Source organism: Phyllostomus hastatus, unplaced genomic scaffold (genome assembly GCF_019186645.2).
Source record: "Phyllostomus hastatus isolate PE091 unplaced genomic scaffold, TTU_PhHast_1.1 phas_scaffold_182, whole genome shotgun sequence".
NCBI classification, from domain to species: Eukaryota; Metazoa; Chordata; class Mammalia; order Chiroptera; family Phyllostomidae; genus Phyllostomus; species Phyllostomus hastatus.
The window spans coordinates 4,826,254-4,846,227 of record NW_025334013.1 but is presented as its reverse complement, the minus strand read 5'-3'; the positions used below and the strand labels follow the sequence as shown (position 1 = coordinate 4,846,227).

Here is a 19,974-nt window from a genome sequence, read left to right as displayed (position 1 = left end):
CACACCCCCCAAGGCTGGATGTTTTACAGTAGGGCGCTCTTTGTAAGAAAACGTGTCCACACCCCCTTCCGGAAGTGGCCCCGCGGCGGGCCTGCGAGCGCTCTGCCCCGCTGGTCAGGGGAGGAGGACCACACGTCCAGAGTGGTTTTTGTCCCCAGTGTTAAGGACGTCCCCACGCCCGAGCGCGGACGGGACAGACGCGGGGCCCGGGATGAAGCATGGAGGGCCAGGAGCGTGGGGCTAGAGAGCGTTCGCGGGCGTGTGGGCGGGGCTAAGAGAGGGGCGGGGCCAGGGCGGGGCCAGGAGTCGTAGACGGGACGCGGGGGCCGGAAGGGTGAGGCGCAGAGGGCGCAGGGGCGTGGCGTGAGGGCGTGGGCGGGGCCTGGAGCCCAGCCCTGCGGCGCGGGCGGGGCGAGGGGCAGAGGCTCGCGGGGCGCGGAGGGCCCTGGACGCCCGCCCTGGGCGCTTCGGTACCGAGTCTTCGCCGGCGGCGGCGGCCGCACGGGCAGTCCAGCTTCTGTTCGCGCGGCGCCCGCGCTCTTCGGCCCCAGCCCGGCCCTTCCTCGCCCAGCCATGCCGCCGCCCGCGCCGCCCACGGAACTGATGCCGTCGGAACGCGCCGTGGTGCTGCTGTCGTGCGTGCTCTCCGCGCTCGGCTCGGGCTTGCTGGTGGCCACGCACGCCCTGTGGCCCGACCTGCGCAGCCGAGCGCGGCGCCTGCTGCTCTTCTTGTCGCTGGCCGACCTGCTGTCGGCCGTCTCCTACTTCTACGGGGTGCTACAGGACTTCTCGGGCCCCTCGTGGGACTGCGTGCTGCAGGGCGCGCTCTCCACCTTCGCCAACACTAGCTCTTTCTTCTGGACCGTGGCCATCGCCCTCTACTTGTACCTCAGCATCGTCCGTGCCACGCGTGGACACGGGGGACTCCTGCTCTGGGCCTTCCATGTCGTCAGGTGGGTGGCCGCGGCGCTGACTTTCCTGGAGACCCCCTCCCCGCCCCACCCTCTCGCCTGGGCCCTGCCTGCTGCCCCTGTGGCCCTCACGCCGGTCTGGTGCCCACGTCTTGCTTGGATCCCTGGCTGGGAGCCTGCCAGACAGTGTCTGCTCACTCCCCAGGGTCAGCGGGACCATGTCAGGCTTGCCCGAGAGGTGGGCCCGTCCTGAGCATCACTGCAGAGGGAAGCCTCTGTTTGCTTGCCCCCACTCAAGCCTCCTCGAGGTGGGCGCCTCAGCTCACTCCTGGAGGGAGGGAGGCCAGAACTCGCCCTTAGAGCTCGGCCCTGGTAGCTTAGATGCAGCTGGAGATCTGAGGAGGACGCTCTGGGTTCTCTGGCTCCGACTTCACTTCGTCCCGGCCCTCTGTGCCGCACAGAGGGAGAAGCACCTGGATCCCAGGCTGGGGAGATGAGTTAGGTGGCTGCCCCAGGTTGAAGAGCCTGGCAGCTCCCAACCCCATGCCGGCACCACCACCCGCACCCCGCGCAGGAGCGGTGCGCGCAGGCGTGGTGCGTGCAGCCACTCCCGCGCTGCCGGTTTCTCCAGCCCTCTGCCAAAGGCGGTGCCTCGGCTGTGAAATGTACAAAAGATCGTCTTCTCCATTTTCTCTCTGCTCGTCTCTAGACTTCAGGCCCCTGTCTGTTGTTGTCTGTGTTCTAGATGATCTTAGCTTTCTAGAGTTGAGCAACTCTGAGGCTGAGGTCATGGCAGAGGCTGCTCTGGACCAGGGCCACCAGCTGCCTGGAATACCCGAGAACAGGGAAAACAAAAGGCTTGTCCTGCCCTGATATCGAAGCATCGCATCACTACCCCTCACCTGAGGGAGAGGGTTGACCCCTTCCGGGTGTAGTATCAAGATTCAGGCATCTGGCGCCGTCCTGTGTTGAACCGGGGCTGGAATCTCGGAGGGTGAATTCCCTCTTCTCCCTCCCCAGATAAGAGCACCAAATACTGTCCTAATTATAGGCCCTCTCCCTGATATGCTTGAGTGCCTTCCAAAGCCTGAGGACAGTCAGCACTTTAGTAGAGACAGGTCGCCTGGATGTCACAACAGTGAGGTCACAAGATTGCAAGAGTCACTTGACCTCTTCTCAGAGCTGTTGGCCGGGGGCCAGCTGGTCCCTGGGAAGCTCAACGTCCTGCTTCTCAGCTGTCCAGGTGGGATTTGAAGCGAGCCATTCCAACAGTGCCCCGGATGCTGCAGGGACCCACAGAAAGCGCGGGTGCCTCTCCTCCCCGCAGAGCCTCCCACCTGACCTGTGTCCACTTCTGAGACCTGGTCCTCGGCCGGCTTCTTGGGTGTGGGTAGCGTGTACACCCGAGTTCACGTGTACTCGAGAAGGTGCCCGAGACTTTCTTTGCAAGACTCTCTTCTCTTTCCCCCCTCTTTTTAAAAAGATTGAATCCAGTATGTTTCGTAAGTGATGAAGATAGACCTGGTGCAGCTCCTGTAGAAACCACAACCTTCCCGAGAAGCCGGAGTTGGGAGTTCTTTCTGTGCACCTCCCAGGGAGGGGGCGTTCTGCGATTCTTTAGGAAAGGCCCCCTAAGCAAGTCTGCGTGTCCCCTGCTGGCCATAAAAAAATGTAAATTGTTCATTTTATTTGTTGAATGTGATCCACCTGCTTCGTAAAAGATAAAAAGAGCCCTGGCTGGTATGGCTCAGTGGATGAGCGCCGGCCTGCAAACCAAAGGGTTCTGGGTTCAATTCCCAGTCAGTGCACATGCCTGGGTTGCAGGCCAGGTCCCCAGTAGGGGGCGCGTGGGAGGCAACCACACATTGATGTTTCTCTCCCTCTCTTTCTCCCTTCCCCTCTGTCTAAAAATAAAATAAATAAAATAAAAAAATATTTTAAAAAAGAAAAAAAAAAGAAAATACCTGTGCCCGAGCTAGAAAGGGACCTTTATGATTTATTCCCTTTCAGAAGTTAGCGCTCACATTTTGCTAGACGGAGAGAATGGGTGAGACCTGTCGACCTAGGTGCCCCCAGACTGTGTGGCTAATAACCTCACTGAGCACGCCCCACCGTCCGTCTTCGGAGAGTCAGTTCACTGCTGCAGACGCACCCGTCCCGGGGAGAAGTCGCATCCTTAGATGTGGGCTGCACTGCTGCACCTTGTCACCCTTTCAAACAACCGAAGGTCGGCCCACTGCTTCCAACCTTCCAGTCTTGGAAAGTATTTTATAATGTGACCCCACAAAAGGGTGTATCGGTCTGTATTCGGTAAAGAGCTTTTAGGAATTGCTTTTTTTAAAAACTGACCAATATCCTGATAAGTGAACCAAGGCCGCGTTCAGACAACACAGTAAAAGTTGGTAAATACATATTGGGGAAAAAAGTTTGCCCCGTTAGTAGTCAAAACAATGCAAGTCATAACATTGAGCTATCATTTCCTCATTAAATTAAGAAAAAAAAGTAAGGCAGAATACGAGCGTGATAAATGCCAAAGGAACTGGTGTTTTCCTTACACTGCTCTTGGCTATGTAAATTAGAATAACCCATGTGGGAAGTATTTGGTTCACACCCCTTGACCCAGTGACCCTATTTATAGAGACCTCGTCTAAGGAGGTCATCCAAAATGCACGCAAAGCCTCATGTGAGAGGGAGTTCGTGAGGCACTGTTACCAGGGGGAGAGTTTGAGGGCAGTCTCCACGTCCACGGAACAGGGAGCAGTAAGCTACAGACCCCAGCCCCCGCCGGAAATGTCACGCAGCCAATGCTGTCTGTGAACTCCGTACGTCATCTTGCTAATGGTAGGACTCAGCGTTAAGTGAAAACAGCATCTATCCAGCTGACTGCAGCCGCGCGCAGCAGGAGGCTGGAGAGAACCCAGCCCGCGCACAGCCCCCCGCCCGGGAAGCGCCTGCCCCGAGGGCCCCATCGTGGCGGCCTCTGCAGAGAAACTTTGTATTTCTCATTGGAGAAGGAGGGCAGCTTAGACTTTATTGTTTTTGTTGTATTTCTATTGACTGATTGATTTTAGAGACAGAGGAAAGGAGGGAAACATCGATGTGTCGGTCCACTTATTTTTGCATTCGTTGGTTGATTCTTAACACATGGTTTGCGGGTAGTTTTTATCACGCGCTCTACTACCAGTCAACGTAAAACATAGAAATACAAAGTTTCCCGCATACAATGTGTTAATATGAAGAATGACCGGGAACTGAACCCACAACTTGCGTGTAGGGTGACGAAACTGTAACCAACTGAACTACCCGGCCTGGGCAGGGCAGCTTCGACTTTATCATCCTCAGGGAAATTGTATCTCATGTGAGATGCGGCTGAGCTCTTGCAAAATACTGTCCTGTTCCTTCACTCACTGGTCACCCGCGAAGGAAGGGACAGGATGATCAGCCTCCAGTTACAGCTGCCGAGACCAGCCCGAGGCCACAGAGTGGGAGGCTCCGGGTTGGAACTCCAAGCTCAGTCCTTTTATGGTTCCACCTTGTCTCTCGGCCTTGGCAATGACTTTTTAAATTGAGATGTAAGTTGACAATGATTTATTTTTAACTTTCCAGACTGCCCCCATTATTAACGATTTCCCACGTTACCTTTATCCTCTCCAGCTATTTTTCCCGGAACCGTTTGAGAGCGGGCCTGTGGCCCCCGAGTGGGTGTTCCCCGAAGACAAGAACGGCCTCTCCGGGAGCACGTGGGCCTCGCGGGGGCAGGGGTTACCCGGGGGCGGTGCTGCTAGCGGATGGGCAGTGGCCCTGACCGAGATTTTGCCGGTCTTGCCGTAATGTCCCGATAGCAAAGGAAGGCCTGGGCTCCTGTGTTGACTCAGCCTCCAGCCTCTCTCTGCTCCTGCCGTCCGGAACGTTCTTCCGCCTTCCCTGGCATCTCCTGATGGGACTTCTGGGAACAGTGTGGGGCGTTAGGTGGTGGCGTGGCCCCCTGCTTGGGTGCCTGGCGCGGCCTCGTGGGTGGGTTCAGATGCTGCCCTGTTGGCCGGAATCTCACAGAGGCCTGTTCTCGCGGCTTCCTCTCGGCGACTTTGGTTTGTTCCACTCCCGGCAATGCCCCTTGGATCGCTAGGCCGAGGGGTGACTGGCCCGTCCTCCGCTGCAGTTACTGTTTTCCTTTCGTGATGAGTGTGTGTCTCGTTGAGATAAACGCCCTGTTACTCCTCAGACTTTCGGCGCCCGTTGACATGACTGTGAAGTGAATTTCCTGCTTGCGTGAGGATATCAGGGTTCAAGGGCAGCCCTGTGTTGTATCCCTTTCCACTCTGTCGAGGCGGCCCGATGAGACGCCCATATTTCACGTCCCTGTGGACATGCGTCCGTGGCCGCCCGCTAGGGTGCTCACCTGAGAAGGTGCTGTGTGGGTCAGGTCCCCTCCCACGGGGTAAGCCCAGGTGGCGTGGAGCCACCCGTGCCCCTGCCGTGGGCAGCCCCTCCTCCCCCGCAAGGAGGTGGGCTGCTCTGAGCGAAGCCGCAGCTGGGTCAGGCCGGGTCAGGGAACCGTCCCCCCAGCCGCAAGCCCTCGGGACCTCCAGGCCATCGCTGGGTCAGGCGTCACTCCACGTGTCCCACGAGCCTGAGGGAAAGTCGTGCTGAGGGCACCTAATGTCACCTTGACAACAGCACAAGGGTCCCGGCCCAGCTGGCCATGTCTGGCAGTCTCAGGACTTCTGGCTCCAGTGAGTTTTGAGTGGGCACGGGCACGACCCTGGGCGGGGATGGGCCCTGGACCCCTGGCCCACGCTCTGGGACTTGTTGGGGGTCCTGGAGGAAGAAGGAACCTGTAGCACCCGAGTTCACCATAAAAAAACGCAGCAACTCCGGGGAGCAGGAAGTTCCCATCAGAGAAAAGGGGAAACGTGGCCCTGGCCGGGAGGCCCCCCGCAGGCTCTCTAACTGGAAGCCGCTCACTGCTGTGGGGCCCAGGGTCAGGGCCCCGGGCAGGCAGTGTCTGAGCGAGGGATGGACGCAGGGGCTGCCCAAACGGCACCCCACGTCAGCCGGTGCGCCCCAAGATCACAAGAACTGAACTGCCTGTTTAGTTACCTCCAAAACGTTCCCCGAGGACACTGCCATGTGGCACACAGTCCTCTACGGTGTCTCTGCGTGTCCGTGGGAGGCCCACTGTGGGGGCTGTGGGAGCAGAGGCTGCCCCTCCCCCCCCTCACCGGGGCAAGGGCGGACCTGCCCGTCCTTCCCCTGGGCAGGACCCCGGTGGGCAAGAAGCACCTCTGAGCGCTGGGTCCTCGGTGCCCACCAGCTCCAGGGCTGCCGAAGATGGTGCCGAGGGTGTGTTCCAAAGGCACCCTCCCCCCCTCTGCAGCTACAGCTGCAGAGTGACCTCGTGGCGGCCCGGCCGGCGGCTGACTCCCTGAACTTCTCCCACGTCCTGCTCCTCTGCCCCTCACTTAACAATTAGGGCCCGTTGTTCCGGAGGGAGACCTGGAGGCCGCGTGGCCCTTGTGATTCCTCTGACCAGGCCCGTCTGGCTGCAGCTGCGTTTCCCTGGGGCCTCCGTCCCTCTCCCAGGAGCCTTCTAAATGGGCACATTGTTGCCCGATAGTTTTGTTCTCAAAGCGGTTTTTTGTTACGTTGACACTCAAGGCTTTCCCTGGGCTGCAAGGCACCCAGACGGGCACTGCTGTCTAACCTACAGAGGGGGCAGAAGACCCCTTTGTTGCCTCCCCAGCCAAGCCCCACCCCACCCCCCACCTCCTACAAGGTCTGTAGGAAGGGTGAGGTGTGGGAGAGGGAGCGCTTAGGCACCCAACAGTGGGGGCGAACCGGTGCGCAGACCTTGAGCCCCTGGCCAGCTGACGCTTCATGCACAGGGCGGGGGGTCGGTATTCCCACTTGCGTGGGAAGTGGGAAGTGGAAGTGGCTCCCTGACGCCACAGGTGTCCCCCGCCCTGACTCTGGGGGAAGCTGGGAACTCTGAGGGAAGCCCAGAGTACCCTCTGCTCTGGGGAGAGACGCCTGTTTGAGGCCAGCTGACGGACGCCAGCGACGCAGACGGCCCGCTCCCCACCTGCCTAGTCTAGTTCCACTTTCTTGGAGGAGACTGGGAAACAAGAAGGGCGCCAGTTCTAAGAAGAGCTAAGCTCCTCGTGACAGATCAGAATGCCTTTGGTCAGCTCACCCCTCCCTCCCAGCTCTGCCGGCAGGGTGTGGTGGGGGTGGGGTGTTTCCCGTCTCCCCCTCCCCCTCTGGGGGTGGCCTGCCTGGGAGCCTGGGTGGGACCTCTGCCCAGAGCATCTCTCTGCCCAGAGCAGGTTGCAGATGACCCCTGTGTCAGGGTCCTGGGTCGTAGCTGACACAGTGCCCCAGCCAGGGTGGTTTAAACGCCCACGAGAGGTTCTCTCGAGGTCCTGGAGGCTGGAAGGGAGGGCAGGGTTTTCCTTGGAGGCCTCTCTCCTTGGCCTGTAGAGGCCTGTCTGTGCACCCCCGCCCACGTTTGGGCATCAGGGCAGCTTCTCCGACCGCACGAACTTCTAGGTCAAAGCCAGCTGAAGTCCTTGGTCTTCTTCACTCGTGCTGTTTTTAAGCCGAACCTCCCTTGTCCTGGTGGTGTGTCGTTTTGGGATGATGACTTTTTTGTGGGGGAACAGAGGACTGGTAGGTGGTGCACGTTAGACATGGGACGTGCACGTTTCTGGAGAGCAGGAATTACGTCGCAGGTGTCTCTGTGGAGTGCCTTCCAGAGTCCCGCCACCGACAGCTCAGGGTGGCCCCCTGGCCTGGGAACAGCTGGGCTTATCTGGGGTTCCCCAAAATACCACTTTCGCCTCCCTCTGTAGCTGGAGAACGGGGGGCCTCTTCAGCTCCCTGCCCTTTGCCTTTTCTGTCCACATCGGGTGTCCTGCAGCCAGCTGCTGGGACTTGATGGGTCGATTTTAGGGCATTTTGTGAGCTGATTGTTAAATACAGCCATTATTAAAAAATAGATTATACAAACTTAAAGTTAAGTGAATTTGAGCAACTTCTTTGTGGCATCAGATAATTTTCCAGTGTTGGAAAATTAGTATTAGTTAACTATTAAAAATTATTATTATTAAATTCCCCCAAAGTAGAATTTATGTATGAAAAATGGTGTGTTTATTCTTACATGTTTAAACTTCAGTCGTCATCAAAGTACTGTCCCTCTGATGCAATACAGCTATTGAGACATTTTTTCCACTGCTCGAAACAGTTTTTGAATTCTATTTTGGTTCCTTTTAGTGCTTCTGAGGATTTTTGTTTTACCTCTTCCACATCAGCAAAACATTTCCCTCTGAGGACTTTTTTCATCGGGTGAATAGGGAGGGTAGGGCACAGGAGTCATCCTGTTTCTGGCCAAAAACTGCTGAACACTCCACGTGGTGTTGATGTTGAAAGAGTCTTCAAAAAAATTGACTGAAGCTGAACACAACCTCTCACAACAACACCAACTGGCACACTGTTATGGATGGGTTCCTAGAACACTAACCTAGCAGAAGCCTGTTCTACAAGAGGCCTGCCCTCCAGAAGATAATCCTGGTTTTGGGGGGGGGGTCTCCCCTCCTGTATTAAAAAGTCATAACAATACTCAAACTTTGATTACATTTTGATTATTTTACTGCATTTTCCTCTGTTCTATGCACTCGAAGTTGTTGTGTTGTTGGGTCTGTGTGATAGGAGCCCTATCCAGTGGTGTGCTGCTCTGCATCTGAGCTGGTGGCTTGCACTTGGCCATGGCGGGAATATTTACACCTTGGAAATAAATTGGCAAACAGTACAGATCAGGGCTTGATTCATTGGCTTGTTGAATGCGGAGGGCAGAGGTCAGCAGACTTTTCCTGTAAAGGACCAGGGAGTAAGTATTTTCATTTTCACAGGCCACGTGACCTCAGTTGCACCGCTCGGCTCTGCTGCGGCTGCCTGCCGGCGGCCGCCACTACTAAGTACATGAATGAGTGTGGATGTGTTGCAATAAAACTTTATTAAAAAAAAAAACCAGATTTGGCCTGAGGGTGTCGTGTGCTGGACCCCTGATCTGGACTTCATAAAGTGATGGAGAATACGTTCATAGGTAAAGATTAAATTTAAAGGTGTTACTTGTCTCTGAGCTTAAACAGAGATGGCAGCCATGCTAGGGCAGGCACGAAACCCAGTCTTTCAAGAGGAGATGATGAGAAGAGGCAGGGTCACGGAACAGGGGAAAGAAAAAAGAAAAGAAATACTCTTCTAGTGTTGGAAAATTATCACCTGATCCCGCTAAGAAGTTGCTCGTGTCTCTGCCGAATCAGCAAGGTTCCGGCATCGTCCTGTCCCTTCTGCCCTCCGTGTTTCACTTTCTTCTGGTTTGTTAAGGAAAATATCAACCAGCTTCATATCCTGGAACTACTGTCTTTGCTGCCTGCAGCCACAGAGAGGCTACGCACACCGGAGTTCAGGGAAAATCCTAAAACATCCTGTGAGGTTCAGCCGGCCACATGGCGTTTGCAGTTAGGAGTTTTGTGTGCTGTTCCTTATAAATGGTGCTGCACACCTTTTGTACCAGTAACTTCTACAATAAATGTATATGTGCGCATTTACACACACACACACATACACACACACACGCACGCATGCATACGAGTGCATTTTCCTGGAGAGCCCGTTGCTGAGCTTTGCCCGCATCCGTGAGTTACGAGTCTGGGGGAGCCTGAACTGCTGGGTCAGCGGTCAGTCCCTCCCACGCCATTCCCACTGCTCCCCGACCTCACCTGTGTCACCACCTCCCACTGAAACACCTTTCTGGACAGCTTCCAGACCAGGTAGCTGCCATCTGTGCTCGAGCTGAAACGACAGCTCTGATTGATCAGCCCACATCCTTAACCCTTTCCAAGCCGCCCTTCTGCCTCTTGGGTCTTCTTCCTGGCGATTCCCAGCACACCCTCCGCTCTGGCCCCCGCAGTGATCCAGGGGAAACGCAGCCCTTTGTAGCTTTAGTGGGACACAGCTGAAGTCTCGGAATTTGTCGGTCGCCGTGTGGTCCCCGGGTCTCCTGTAAGGGCCGCCAGGATGCTGAGCAAGGGGGAAAGGGCGCCCTCGTCCTGCCCCTGCCCTCCTCCCCCTTCCAGCCTGAGTGGGGACCCTCCGCCGCAGCCTCCTTCCCTGCGACTGTCCCTGTACGTGGTGCTTTTCCTGTAACAGATGGGAAACCGCAAGGATAACTTCAGGATTGCTGTTTCAGCCACTTTAAAAGCTTTTTCCTTCCTTTTCAATAATGGGCATGCCGTAAAGAATGGGCATGCATGGAGGGAATTGGGGAAACCTCTCACTCACGTGGCTCCAAGTTCATTCGCTCGCTCTTTTGTTCGTTCATTCATTCATTCATTCATTCATTCATTCAGCAGGCTCTTCTTTTGTCCCTACTCAGTGACAATAGTGAACCAACATGGCCCTCACCCTCATGGGTTCGTGGCTGTGTCCTAAAATCCCAGAATAACATGAGTTTTAAAAAGGTAACCCTTCGTCACCACAAAACAGTTTGCCACTAATTTACAGGGTGGAGCAAAAGGAGGTTTACAGCTGTTTGTATGGAAAATAGTACAATAATTAATAAATAATAATAGAAGAATAAACTCTGTGTTTCGCATCCTCACAACTGTAAACCTGCTTTTGCCCCACCTTGTATGTTAACTTAGCAGATAAATGAGTTTGCATAGAACAAGTGTTTAAAATGGACAGACTCCTGGGTGTCACTTGATGCCTTTCTCACAACCCTTTCACTTTTGTGGGCTCCATCCTGCCGCCCCTGATGGGGGAGCAGGTGCTGGGGACACTGGAAAGGGGACCCCTGGGGAAGGGCCTTGGGGCTCGGGCCTCGTCCCTGCTGGGTTGCCCTGGGGATAGTGATGACACTGCAGGAAGGTGAGCCTGGCGCTGCCCTGGGCTTTCTGCGTTAGAGGCCCCTTGCTAGGGCACTGCCCCTCCCCCCAGAGCGCTGGGGGGCAGCAGGGGCCTTGGCCCTGGGAGGCGTGTCCACCCAAAGCCCCAACCCCCTTCCAGATCCTGCTGCAGGCACACGGAGCGCGGACCTCCCTGCGCCGGCCACCCCAGGCCACCAGTGTGCACCCCTCTACCCAGGCTGGTCAGGGGATGGCTGCTGGGCAGCTGGGCCTGGCGGGGCTGGGTGTTGAGGACTTCCGCCCCTCTTTTTTCTGGGACGCTTGGAGGGGAGGCGTGGCCCTCCTTGTCTGAAGGGCACCCCAGCCCTTTCCCCCTTGCTGGCTGTGCTGGGGGCCTGGGCCTGACCCCGGTGCCCGTTTGCTCCCGTCCCTCAGCTGGGGGGTCCCGCTGACCATCACCGTGGCTGCTGTCATTCTAAAGAAGATCGGCTACGACGCCTCGGACGTGTCCGTGGGCTGGTGCTGGATCGACCTGGAGGCGGAGGACCACGTCCTGTGGATGCTGCTGACCGGGAAGCTGTGGGAGATGCTGGCCTACGTCACGCTGCCCGTGCTGTACCTCCTCATCAGGAAGCACATCAGCAGGGCGGTAGGTGCCCACGGCCGCCCCCTGTCCCCGCCGGGGCCCCGGCCCAGGGCTCCGTGGGCCACTGTGCCCTCTGTGGGCTTGCCCGAGTCCTGGCCTGAGGCTCAGCCGCCTTTGGGGCAGAACTAGTAACAGGGGGCTTGCTGAGCACCGGGCACCATGCATTACAAGCATCGGGGGCTGTCTGGTTTGCTGACTACACAGCCCTGCGGGGAGCAGGTCCTGTGTCCCCCCCTTTGTGGGTGACAAACAGGGGTCTTATGGGGGTTAAGGGCTCCCCAAACCTGCTCTGCTCTCTAGAAGAGTCTCAGCCTGTGTGCTCAGCCACAGCCCTCTACTGCCCCCTCCTGGACAGACCTTGGCAGTGTCTCAGCTCCCCCCACCCCCTGTAGGAATTTAGATGAGAGGTGAGCAGTATCTAAGTAAGACTCGAACTGGGAGGGGAGACCGTGAATCTCCCCATCACTGAGACAATAACTGCCCTCATTATCCTCGGTGATTAAAATGATATCACCAATGGTAGACTTCCCAGGCACTCAGGGATTACTACACCAACACGCCGGGCCAACTGGCCAGAGGTTCTAGGGAAGAATGGTCTTTCTCTGACCAACTGTTCCTTGTTCTTAGCTACTAGTTCTGCAGCTGTAAAGTTCGGGCTTCCTCCTGGCTGCTGGGGGCTGTGGCCTGCAACCCAGGCATGGGCCCTGACTGGGAATCGAACCTGCGACACTTGGTTTTGCAGCCCGTGCTCAATCCACTGAGCTATGCCAGCCAGGGCAGCACATTTTTACTGAGCATCTACTACACACACAAGCGCTGTGTGGCGGTGGGAGTCCATCCTGAGGACTCAGACCGGGGAGGGGTCCTGTCCCAGGGAGAGGCAGAAGTGCAAGTAATTGCAGTAAAAGATAAAAGGCGAGCAGGGGCTGGAGCAGTAAGACAGGTTCCCTTGGAACTCTGAGCGTGGACTTCCAGGCTAGTTGGGCAGGGCCGCTGGTGCAGTGCCCTGGGGTTTCAGGGCTGGAACCGCAGGCGAGGTGTCCCTGTTGTCCGTCCGGGGCAGGCTGCTGGCTCAGCAGCCACTTCGGAGTGTGCAGGGTGCTCCCGGCAGCTGTCAGTGACACCTGGTCCCCACCCTGCACTCCCACCCGAGTCCAGGCGTCTGGTTCGTGTTTTCCTCAGAACTGAACCGGCCCTCACCGCTCCAGGCTGCCCCTCTGGCTCAGCTGCAGAGACTCCCGCAGGGCTTACCAGCTGGTCCAATCCCTCTTTGTCTTCTTGCCTGGACCAGGGGCTGCCCTTTGCTCCGCCTCCTCCTCCTCTCCACTGCCCTGAGAGGTTCCGGGGCTCCCTGACCTCCTCCGGGCCCTGCCCAGCAGCCCCTCCGGAGCTGCCCTTTCTCATCTGTCTGTCTGTCTGCCCTGCCCTTCCTGCAATGGGCAGAAGCCGGGGCCTCTAGGCCCAATCCCCACATGGGAGGGTGGGTCCGCCACTCCGCAAGTGTTTCCAAAAAAAGGGAGAATGGTGGGCGGGGAGGTGTTGGTGGGAGTTGTTCCTGGCCTCCAGCGAAGGAGAAGAGCTAGAAATACAGGCACCGGAGGAGCAGGCGGGCTCTGCCCTCGGTGGCCAGGTTCTGGAAGGGGCTGCTGCCGAAGGCCCCGGGGGAGGCTGCAGGTGCTCCAAGCAGGCGAGTTGCAGCAGCTCAGGTGCTCAGAGACGCCAGGTGTGTGGCCCCGCCTCTCACCTCAACCTGCGGTGCCCCCGGCTCAGGGCCAGGCTCCAGAGCGCATCTTTGTTGTGAGCAGTCTGGTCTGTTTTTACAAATTCCGCTGTGATCTGGAAGCGGAGCCTCCCCCTCTTCTCACTGAAGGGCGTTCCCAGGGGCGGGGGAGCCAAAGCTGGTGCCTCCTCACCTCTTCTTTGTGCCCAGCTTTGGAGGGGAGCCCCCCTGTGAGCTCTTCCCGCGGGGCAGGGTCTGGGGAGCTTGATTCTGGGGGTTGGGGGGGCCATCCAAGCAGTCGGCCTGCCGAACGAGGGAGAGCGGCGTCTAGGAAGGAGGGTGAACCGAGCCGTGAAAAACGGACCAAAGTAAAGAGCTGGCTGCAGGGCGGGGCTGCACGGGAAACGCCCTTGCCGTTCAGTGAGGTCATGGACGAGTCTTACTCAGAAGGTGACGTGGGAGTAAAGCCTGGAAGATGGCGAGGGAACGAGGCATCCAGATGGGTGGGCAACAGCCTCCCGAGAGAGGGCACGGCGCATGCGCAGCCGGGGAGGCGGGGCTTGTGCTCGGGTGTTTGGGGAATACCGAGGGAGGAGACCCGCGTGGCTGCCAGGAGTGGAGGAGGGGCGGGTGGTTGGAGCAAGGTCAGCGCTAGCCCGGAGCTGGAGACCTCATGAGGACCTTGCGAAATGGAGCCACCAAGAGCTTTGGGAGCCCAGCGGGGTCTGACTTAGGTTTTCAAGCGACTGTGATGCTTCTGTGCCGAGAACAAGGCCGTAGCAGGGGCGTGGGAGGGTTGGATGGGGGGGGGACGGAGAGAGACCTACAGAGGGGGCAGCGGCTCTCCAGAGAAGCCCCCGCAGATGGGGCTTGGGCCACGCTGGTGGCAGTGGACGGAAGTCTCAGATCCCGGGACTCTTCTGAAGGCAGAGCCCCCGGGACTTGCCCACGGGTGGGATGAGGGCTGGGCCAGGAAGAGAGGGATCAGAGACGACCCCCAGGTTTCGGCCTGGGCACCCGTGGGGATGGCGTTTCCGTCAGCTGCGGTGGGGAGGCCTGCGGTAGGCCTCAGAATGTCGAGAGTCCAGAGGTGCTGTGGGCGTCCCGTGGCGGTGCGGCCCAGGCCATGGATGGAGGAGACCGGGAGCTCAGGAGAGGGATCCGGGCTAGAGCCGGGAGCCCGGGCCTCCAGCGTGCGCGTGGGGGGCGGTGCTCGCCTCTGCTTCCTTCTCCCGCGAGTCCGAAGGCCCGGGGGCGCCCGTGCGCAGCTGGCGGGCAGCCTGGCCCGCTCACGTCCGCCCCCGGTGTCCCCTGCGCAGCACGAGGCGCTCTCCGAGTACCGGCCCATCCTGTCCGAGGCCCACCGGCTGCAGCACCACAGCTCCATGGCCGACAAGAAGCTGGTCCTCATCCCGGTCATCTTCATCTGCCTCCGGGTGTGGAGCACCGTGCGGTTTGTCCTGACCCTCTGTGGCTCCCCGGCCGTGCAGACCCCGGTGCTGGTCGTTCTGCACGTACGTACGGAGGTCTGCCCTCCCTCCCTGGCCGCGCTGTCCCCGAGGAGGGTCCGATGGCTCCCCCTCCCCCCCGCCCCACCCTCGGCAGAGTAGGCACGTCCCAACACATCCGCGGACTCGGGGCTGGCAGGGGCTCAGCACCACCACGCCTTCCTGCCCGGGCCGGGCCGGGGGGCCTTCGAGGGAGAAGGTGGAAGGTCCCTGTGGCTCTAGTGCAGCCAGGGGCATGTCGAGGTGCTGTCCATCGGCCTAGGAGTGGACCCAGAAGGGTGGACCGATCCTGGGTCCTTCCCAACCCGCAAGCCCAGGGGACAGGTCTGGGCCACATCTGCCCGGTCAGACCGGCCCAGAGCTCTGCCGCAGGCCCGCGTGGCAGGGCCACCACAGACTCGCCCCCAGGGTGGAGGACGAGGTCCTGGGGTCCGCAGCACTCGCCAGCCCCCTCGCCCGTGTGCTGAGACCCACTGCAGCCCTGGTGCTCATCCCTCTGCTCTCCCTCCTGACAGGGCATCGGGAACACGTTTCAGGGAGGTGCCAACTGCATCATGTTTGTCCTCTGCACCCGCGCCGTCCGGACTCGGCTCCTCGCCCTCTGCTGCTGCCGCTGCCCTCCCCAGGCTCCTGCGGAGAGCCCGGCCGGCCTGCCCAAGGCTCCTGCGCCCTCCAAGCCAGGAGACTCAGGGACCCCGGTGGACCCTCGATGAACATCCACGCACCTGAGCTCTTCCCCCCCAGTTCTGCGTGTGGGTGCTCCCTCCCTGGGAGGACGGGTGGCGCTGAGTCCCACTGCAGGAAGCGGGCAGGGATGTCCACCACCCCGGAAGCCTTCCTGCAACCCACGGTCTGAGCTGAGAGGCGGGGAAGTGATGGGGGCCTCCTGCTGGGGAAGCTCTTGGCCCTGCTGGCGGGGTCAGCCGAACACTCAGGTTCTTCTACCTCCTAGACTCTCAGGTGGCGCGTGTCTACATGCACCCGTGTCCCGCTGCACCCGAGGGGCCTGTCTGCCCGAGGGCTGGCAATGAGGTGCGGGGAGACCGGCAGCACGCGATGGCTGCCAGGTTGCCTTGTGGCCCAGTGGTCATCGGCTTCCGAGGACCCACCCCTGTGGGCTAAGCAGGATGAGAGATGTCCCCCAGGTACCCGTCCTAAATGAAATGTCAGGGGTTACTGGCGATGTGGCCCCGCCTAGATGTCATGGAGCAGATGGCCGGTGTGTCGTGGTGGTGACCTTCCCCGGAGAGCATGGCCTTTCAGCAAGAGTCGGTCACCTCGAACCCGGTTCCCGTGAGGTTTCCTGGTGAACGTTGTGAGCACAGCCCAGCACGGCTGCTCAGGGCTGCGGGTCCCCTAGGAACCCGCCCGGGTCTCTCTCTGGGGGTCGCCGGCTGTGGGTGTGGAGGGCACTCGAATCCAGACCCCTGCCTCCCTCCACCAGTCACTTCAGACACAGGTGCCGTCCTCCAGGGCCAGGACTGGGACAGGAGCAAGGAAGGCCGCTGCAGGGACCCCCTGGGGAGTGCCCCCCCCCCCGCCCCCATCTCTCAGGTCTGTGCCTGTGGACGCTGGGATGAGGTGTGTTGGGAGGGGCCTGGCTTCTTCACGCCCTGGTTTAGTTTTTATAGGAAAGGTGGCCAGAGGGTTCACGAGTGGCCCAAATACTGATCCCTCCCCGAAGGTGAAGTTCTGGGAGTTGGCTGGGGAAGTGATACGGGGTGGTTACTTACACAGACGAGAGAAAGGAGTTACATAAGCATCTGTGTGTCTACACTCTGTGCCTCTTCCACCAGCCCTTCCCTCTACTTCAGAAAACTTGCTCTGTGAAGCTGCAGAGAAAGCCATTGGCTGGGGACAGGAGGTGTAAGTGTCACCTCCAGAGCCTTGGGTGGAAAGTACCATCGACCCAATGGGGGTCTCTCCCTCAGGGCCCACGAGAGCTCTGCAAACCCGAGGTGGTTCGTGGGACCCGCAAAACGGTTCTGGGTTAAAACGGACGGCGCAGCGTCCTGTGGGCACCTGTTTTGCTCTCACAAGCAGACCTGCAACAGGAGGAGAACCCGAAAGGAACAGTCCTCTGCAGAACTCGGTCCAAAATGCTCGCTTTTGGTTTCTCTTAAAAAGTTTCTGTAGGAACATCAGCAAGAGGTCAACATCCCCTCAGGATTCCGAGAAAGCTCAGGGCCGCACCCCAGAAAGCCGGCCGGTCTGGCAAGCTCCTTACAGAAACGGTTCCCCCAAAACGTTCCAGCAGATCACAGGCACGTGGCTGGTCCAGACCCTCGAGTGAGCTCGAATGCAGCAGAAACTCGGGAAGCCGCTTGCTGCCAAGGAGAAAGTGCTTCGCAGCTGAGGCTGAGCATGGGCCGCAGAGGATGCTGCGGGAGCGAGTCCTGCCCAGAAGTGGGCTGGAGAGTCCTTAGCGCAGACAGGGCGGGGTCCGGGATCCGGGTGTCCTCAGGGCAGGCCAGACCTGAGCTTCCCTACACAGGCTGCTGCTGCCGCCAGAAATGGCCAGCAGAGGGAGCTCTCTGAATAGTGAAGAGCATCTCTAGGTGCCCAGGACTCCAAGTTCCCATTTCACTTGTCTGATGCCGCTGCTGTGCTGTGCTGTTTTTGCAAAAACCCCCACAGTTGCACCTGGGTATTGTGGTCTCAGCTTCTCCACTTCCCACCCCGTTTTTGCAGCTGGTGAACGTGTCACAGTGCACGGTGGCGGCCGAGTGAGTGGGGGTGGGGAGGAGCTTGTGCAGTGCTGGGCCTGAGGCCGGGGCCCAGCCTGGAACCCAGCACGAGCCTTCCTCGGAGCCTTCCGCTGGGAGGGTGGAGTTCAGAACTGGCTGCGTGGGGCTGAAGTCCTGTGCCCTGGGGAGGGGAAGCCCCAGGGAGGAAGCAGGTGATGTGAGCAGTGAAGGCCAAGTGTGTTCCTTTTACACTTTCTCCTCTGTCAGTGCTGCTAATGTTTAGCCACCTTCCCCCTCCGCCACGTGACCTCAGCCGGAACAGGTGCTATGCCTCGGGGGCGCTCGGAACCTCGGTCTTTTTATCTGGTTTACTGGGCCCTTCGTGCCTCTTTGTGCCTTGGAGTTGTTTTTTGTTGATTTGTTTTGTTTTTTAAATAAATACTATTATTTGGCTTGGGCTGAGGGTGCAAACAGAGCCCCCCACTGTCCCCGACAAGAAAACACATTTTTACAAACTTCCCGTGGCGGCGTAGTCGCAGCGTGAGGATTCTTTGCCCGTGCAGAATTGTAATGGGAGCCCTGACCGTCCAGACTGAGGTCAGAGCCGTGCTGTTTTAAATGAAATAAAACAATTATTTTTCTTTTGTGTGTTTGGCAGACTGATTGCCCGTGCTGTGGGGAGGTGGGGGGAGGTGGCTCCGGTGGACCCGGGCTGTGGGGGCCCGGAGGTGACATCTGGGTCCTTCTCTGTGGGGAAATGGGGGCAAGTCGGTGGCTGCCCTGTTGGCGTAGCTTCTCCCATATAAGAGGAGCAGCGGGCCTTTGCCTGGGCGGGTCACAGGTGGGGGGGCGTAGGGGCGTCAGAATACAGGTTCCCATGCCCTGTCCCGTGTGAATATCAGCAAGTCCAAGTTCCCAGAACCCACGGCTTGGGGCTAAACTCTCGTGACAGTGACACACCAGCACCAAGTCCTCTCTGCATTTTGTCACTACCCACCTGACTCACTGTGACAGCGGCCCCAGGCCTCCTGGGGGGTCGGGGACAACGGCGACACGAGGACAGGGGGCTCTTCTCTGAGGGGAGCGGCTGCCCTGTTCTGCGCACGTCTGTGCGGCCCTCGCAGCCCAGGTTCCAGTCGTCTTTTTTATTTTTTCTCTTGAACTGTTCCACCTTGGGAACTCTGCCCCTCCAAAGTGTTGCCTGTTTGTTTATTCCACTTTCTGGTTTTTGAGAAGTTAAAAATCCATGAACTATCAAGAAGACGAGCCACAGACTAGGAGAAAATATTTGCAAAAGACATCAGTATGTCTACACGAGCTGATGGGTGTTTGCTAAGCCGGCTGCAACAACTGGGCCCCAGTACCTGTCAATCAAACCGCCGTGCTGTGCATGCGCCCCACACTTGTGCAGCAACAGGGGGTCAGCTACTTGTCGGTAAAACTGGGAAAAATGCCCCTGATACAGGAGTGTGATCCTCAATGTACATGAACTCTTAACATTCAACAATAAGAAAACAAACAGCTTGATTAAGAAATGGGCGAAAGACCTTAACCGACACCTCACCAAAGAAAATGCACAGACGGCGGACAAGCATTTGGCAGGATGCGCCCCGTCACACGCCATCAGGGATACACAAACTCGGACAATGAGATACCACGACACACGTGTTAGCACGGCCCAAATCCAGAGCTCTGCCAATGCCAAGTGCCAGTGACGATATGAGACAATGGGGACCCGCAGCCATTGCTGGTGGACACACCGGCAGTTTGACGGTTCCTTACAAAATTAAGCGTGCTCTGACCGTGGGACCCAGCAACCAGCCTCCTTGGTGTTTACCTGAAGCGGAAAACCGGCATCCGCACAAACACGGGCACGGGGATGTTCACAGCCGCTTTCCTCACATTTGCTGAAACTCGGAAGTGACCAGGGTGCCACAGGGGCCCACCTGCCACTGCCGGGCTGCCACCGTGGCTCCAGTGACCCCTGGGATGTTCCAGCACATTCTCGAACACTCAACCCCAATCTCGACGGGCAGCCGAAAATAACGTGTCTACAGGTCAGGGTGCGGGGCGAAGACAGGTGTGTGCAGTGTCCAGGGAAGCAGACACGGGCCTCACCTGGAAGGCAGGTGGGCGAGCTCACGGCAGGGGTGGGGGTGAAGTGGGATCGCCATCCACCATCACGCAGAATCCACGCGGTGCAAGCTCCCGGACTGGTCCTCGGACAGACAGAAGGACGGGAAGGACGGGAAATACCCCCAGGTCCTGGCCAGCGGTCAGGAAAATGAGCCGCGTGGAGACTCAATCAATGCGGCTGAGGAACATTCCAGCCCACGGGGGGCTGCAGCCACTCCTGGGGTCTTCGTGCTCCCGGCCAGCACGCCGAGACCACGGGCCATCGGCGTTGCACTGGGGGCATCCAAGAAGAAATAAACCTGTAGGCGTTGTCTGTTAATAAATAGTTTACACGCCTTAAAAAAAAAAAAGAAAAAGGAACCAAGATGTCTGTCCTTCAGCAGGGGACGGATAGCCTGTGGCGCATCCAGACGACGGAGGCGAGGTAGGCAGCCGTGGAAGGACAACGAGGAAACTTCGAC

At 58.5% G+C, this 19,974-nt stretch overlaps 1 protein-coding gene across 1 annotated transcript; it reads left to right on the top strand.

The window, feature by feature from the left end:
- Positions 1 to 310: 310 nt before the first annotated feature.
- GPR157 (G protein-coupled receptor 157) lies at positions 311 to 18,018 on the top strand. Its single transcript, XM_045859003.1, has 4 exons — positions 311 to 953; positions 11,252 to 11,465; positions 14,502 to 14,696; positions 15,206 to 18,018. Exons 1-4 carry the CDS (start codon positions 574 to 576, stop codon positions 15,401 to 15,403), a joined length of 987 nt encoding a protein of 328 aa, XP_045714959.1. The 5' UTR covers positions 311 to 573; the 3' UTR covers positions 15,404 to 18,018.
- Positions 18,019 to 19,974: the final 1,956 nt, after the last annotated feature.

Excerpts from the sequence above, each read along its gene's own strand:
- GPR157 (XM_045859003.1), top strand. The coding sequence starts at position 574 with ATGCCGCCGCCCGCGCCGCCCACGGAACTGATGCCGTCGGAACGCGCC. Across the intron at positions 954-11,251 it reads TGGGCCTTCCATGTCGTCAG|CTGGGGGGTCCCGCTGACCA; the intron begins GTGGGTGGCCGC and ends CCCGTCCCTCAG. Across the intron at positions 14,697-15,205 it reads CGGTGCTGGTCGTTCTGCAC|GGCATCGGGAACACGTTTCA; the intron begins GTACGTACGGAG and ends CCCTCCTGACAG.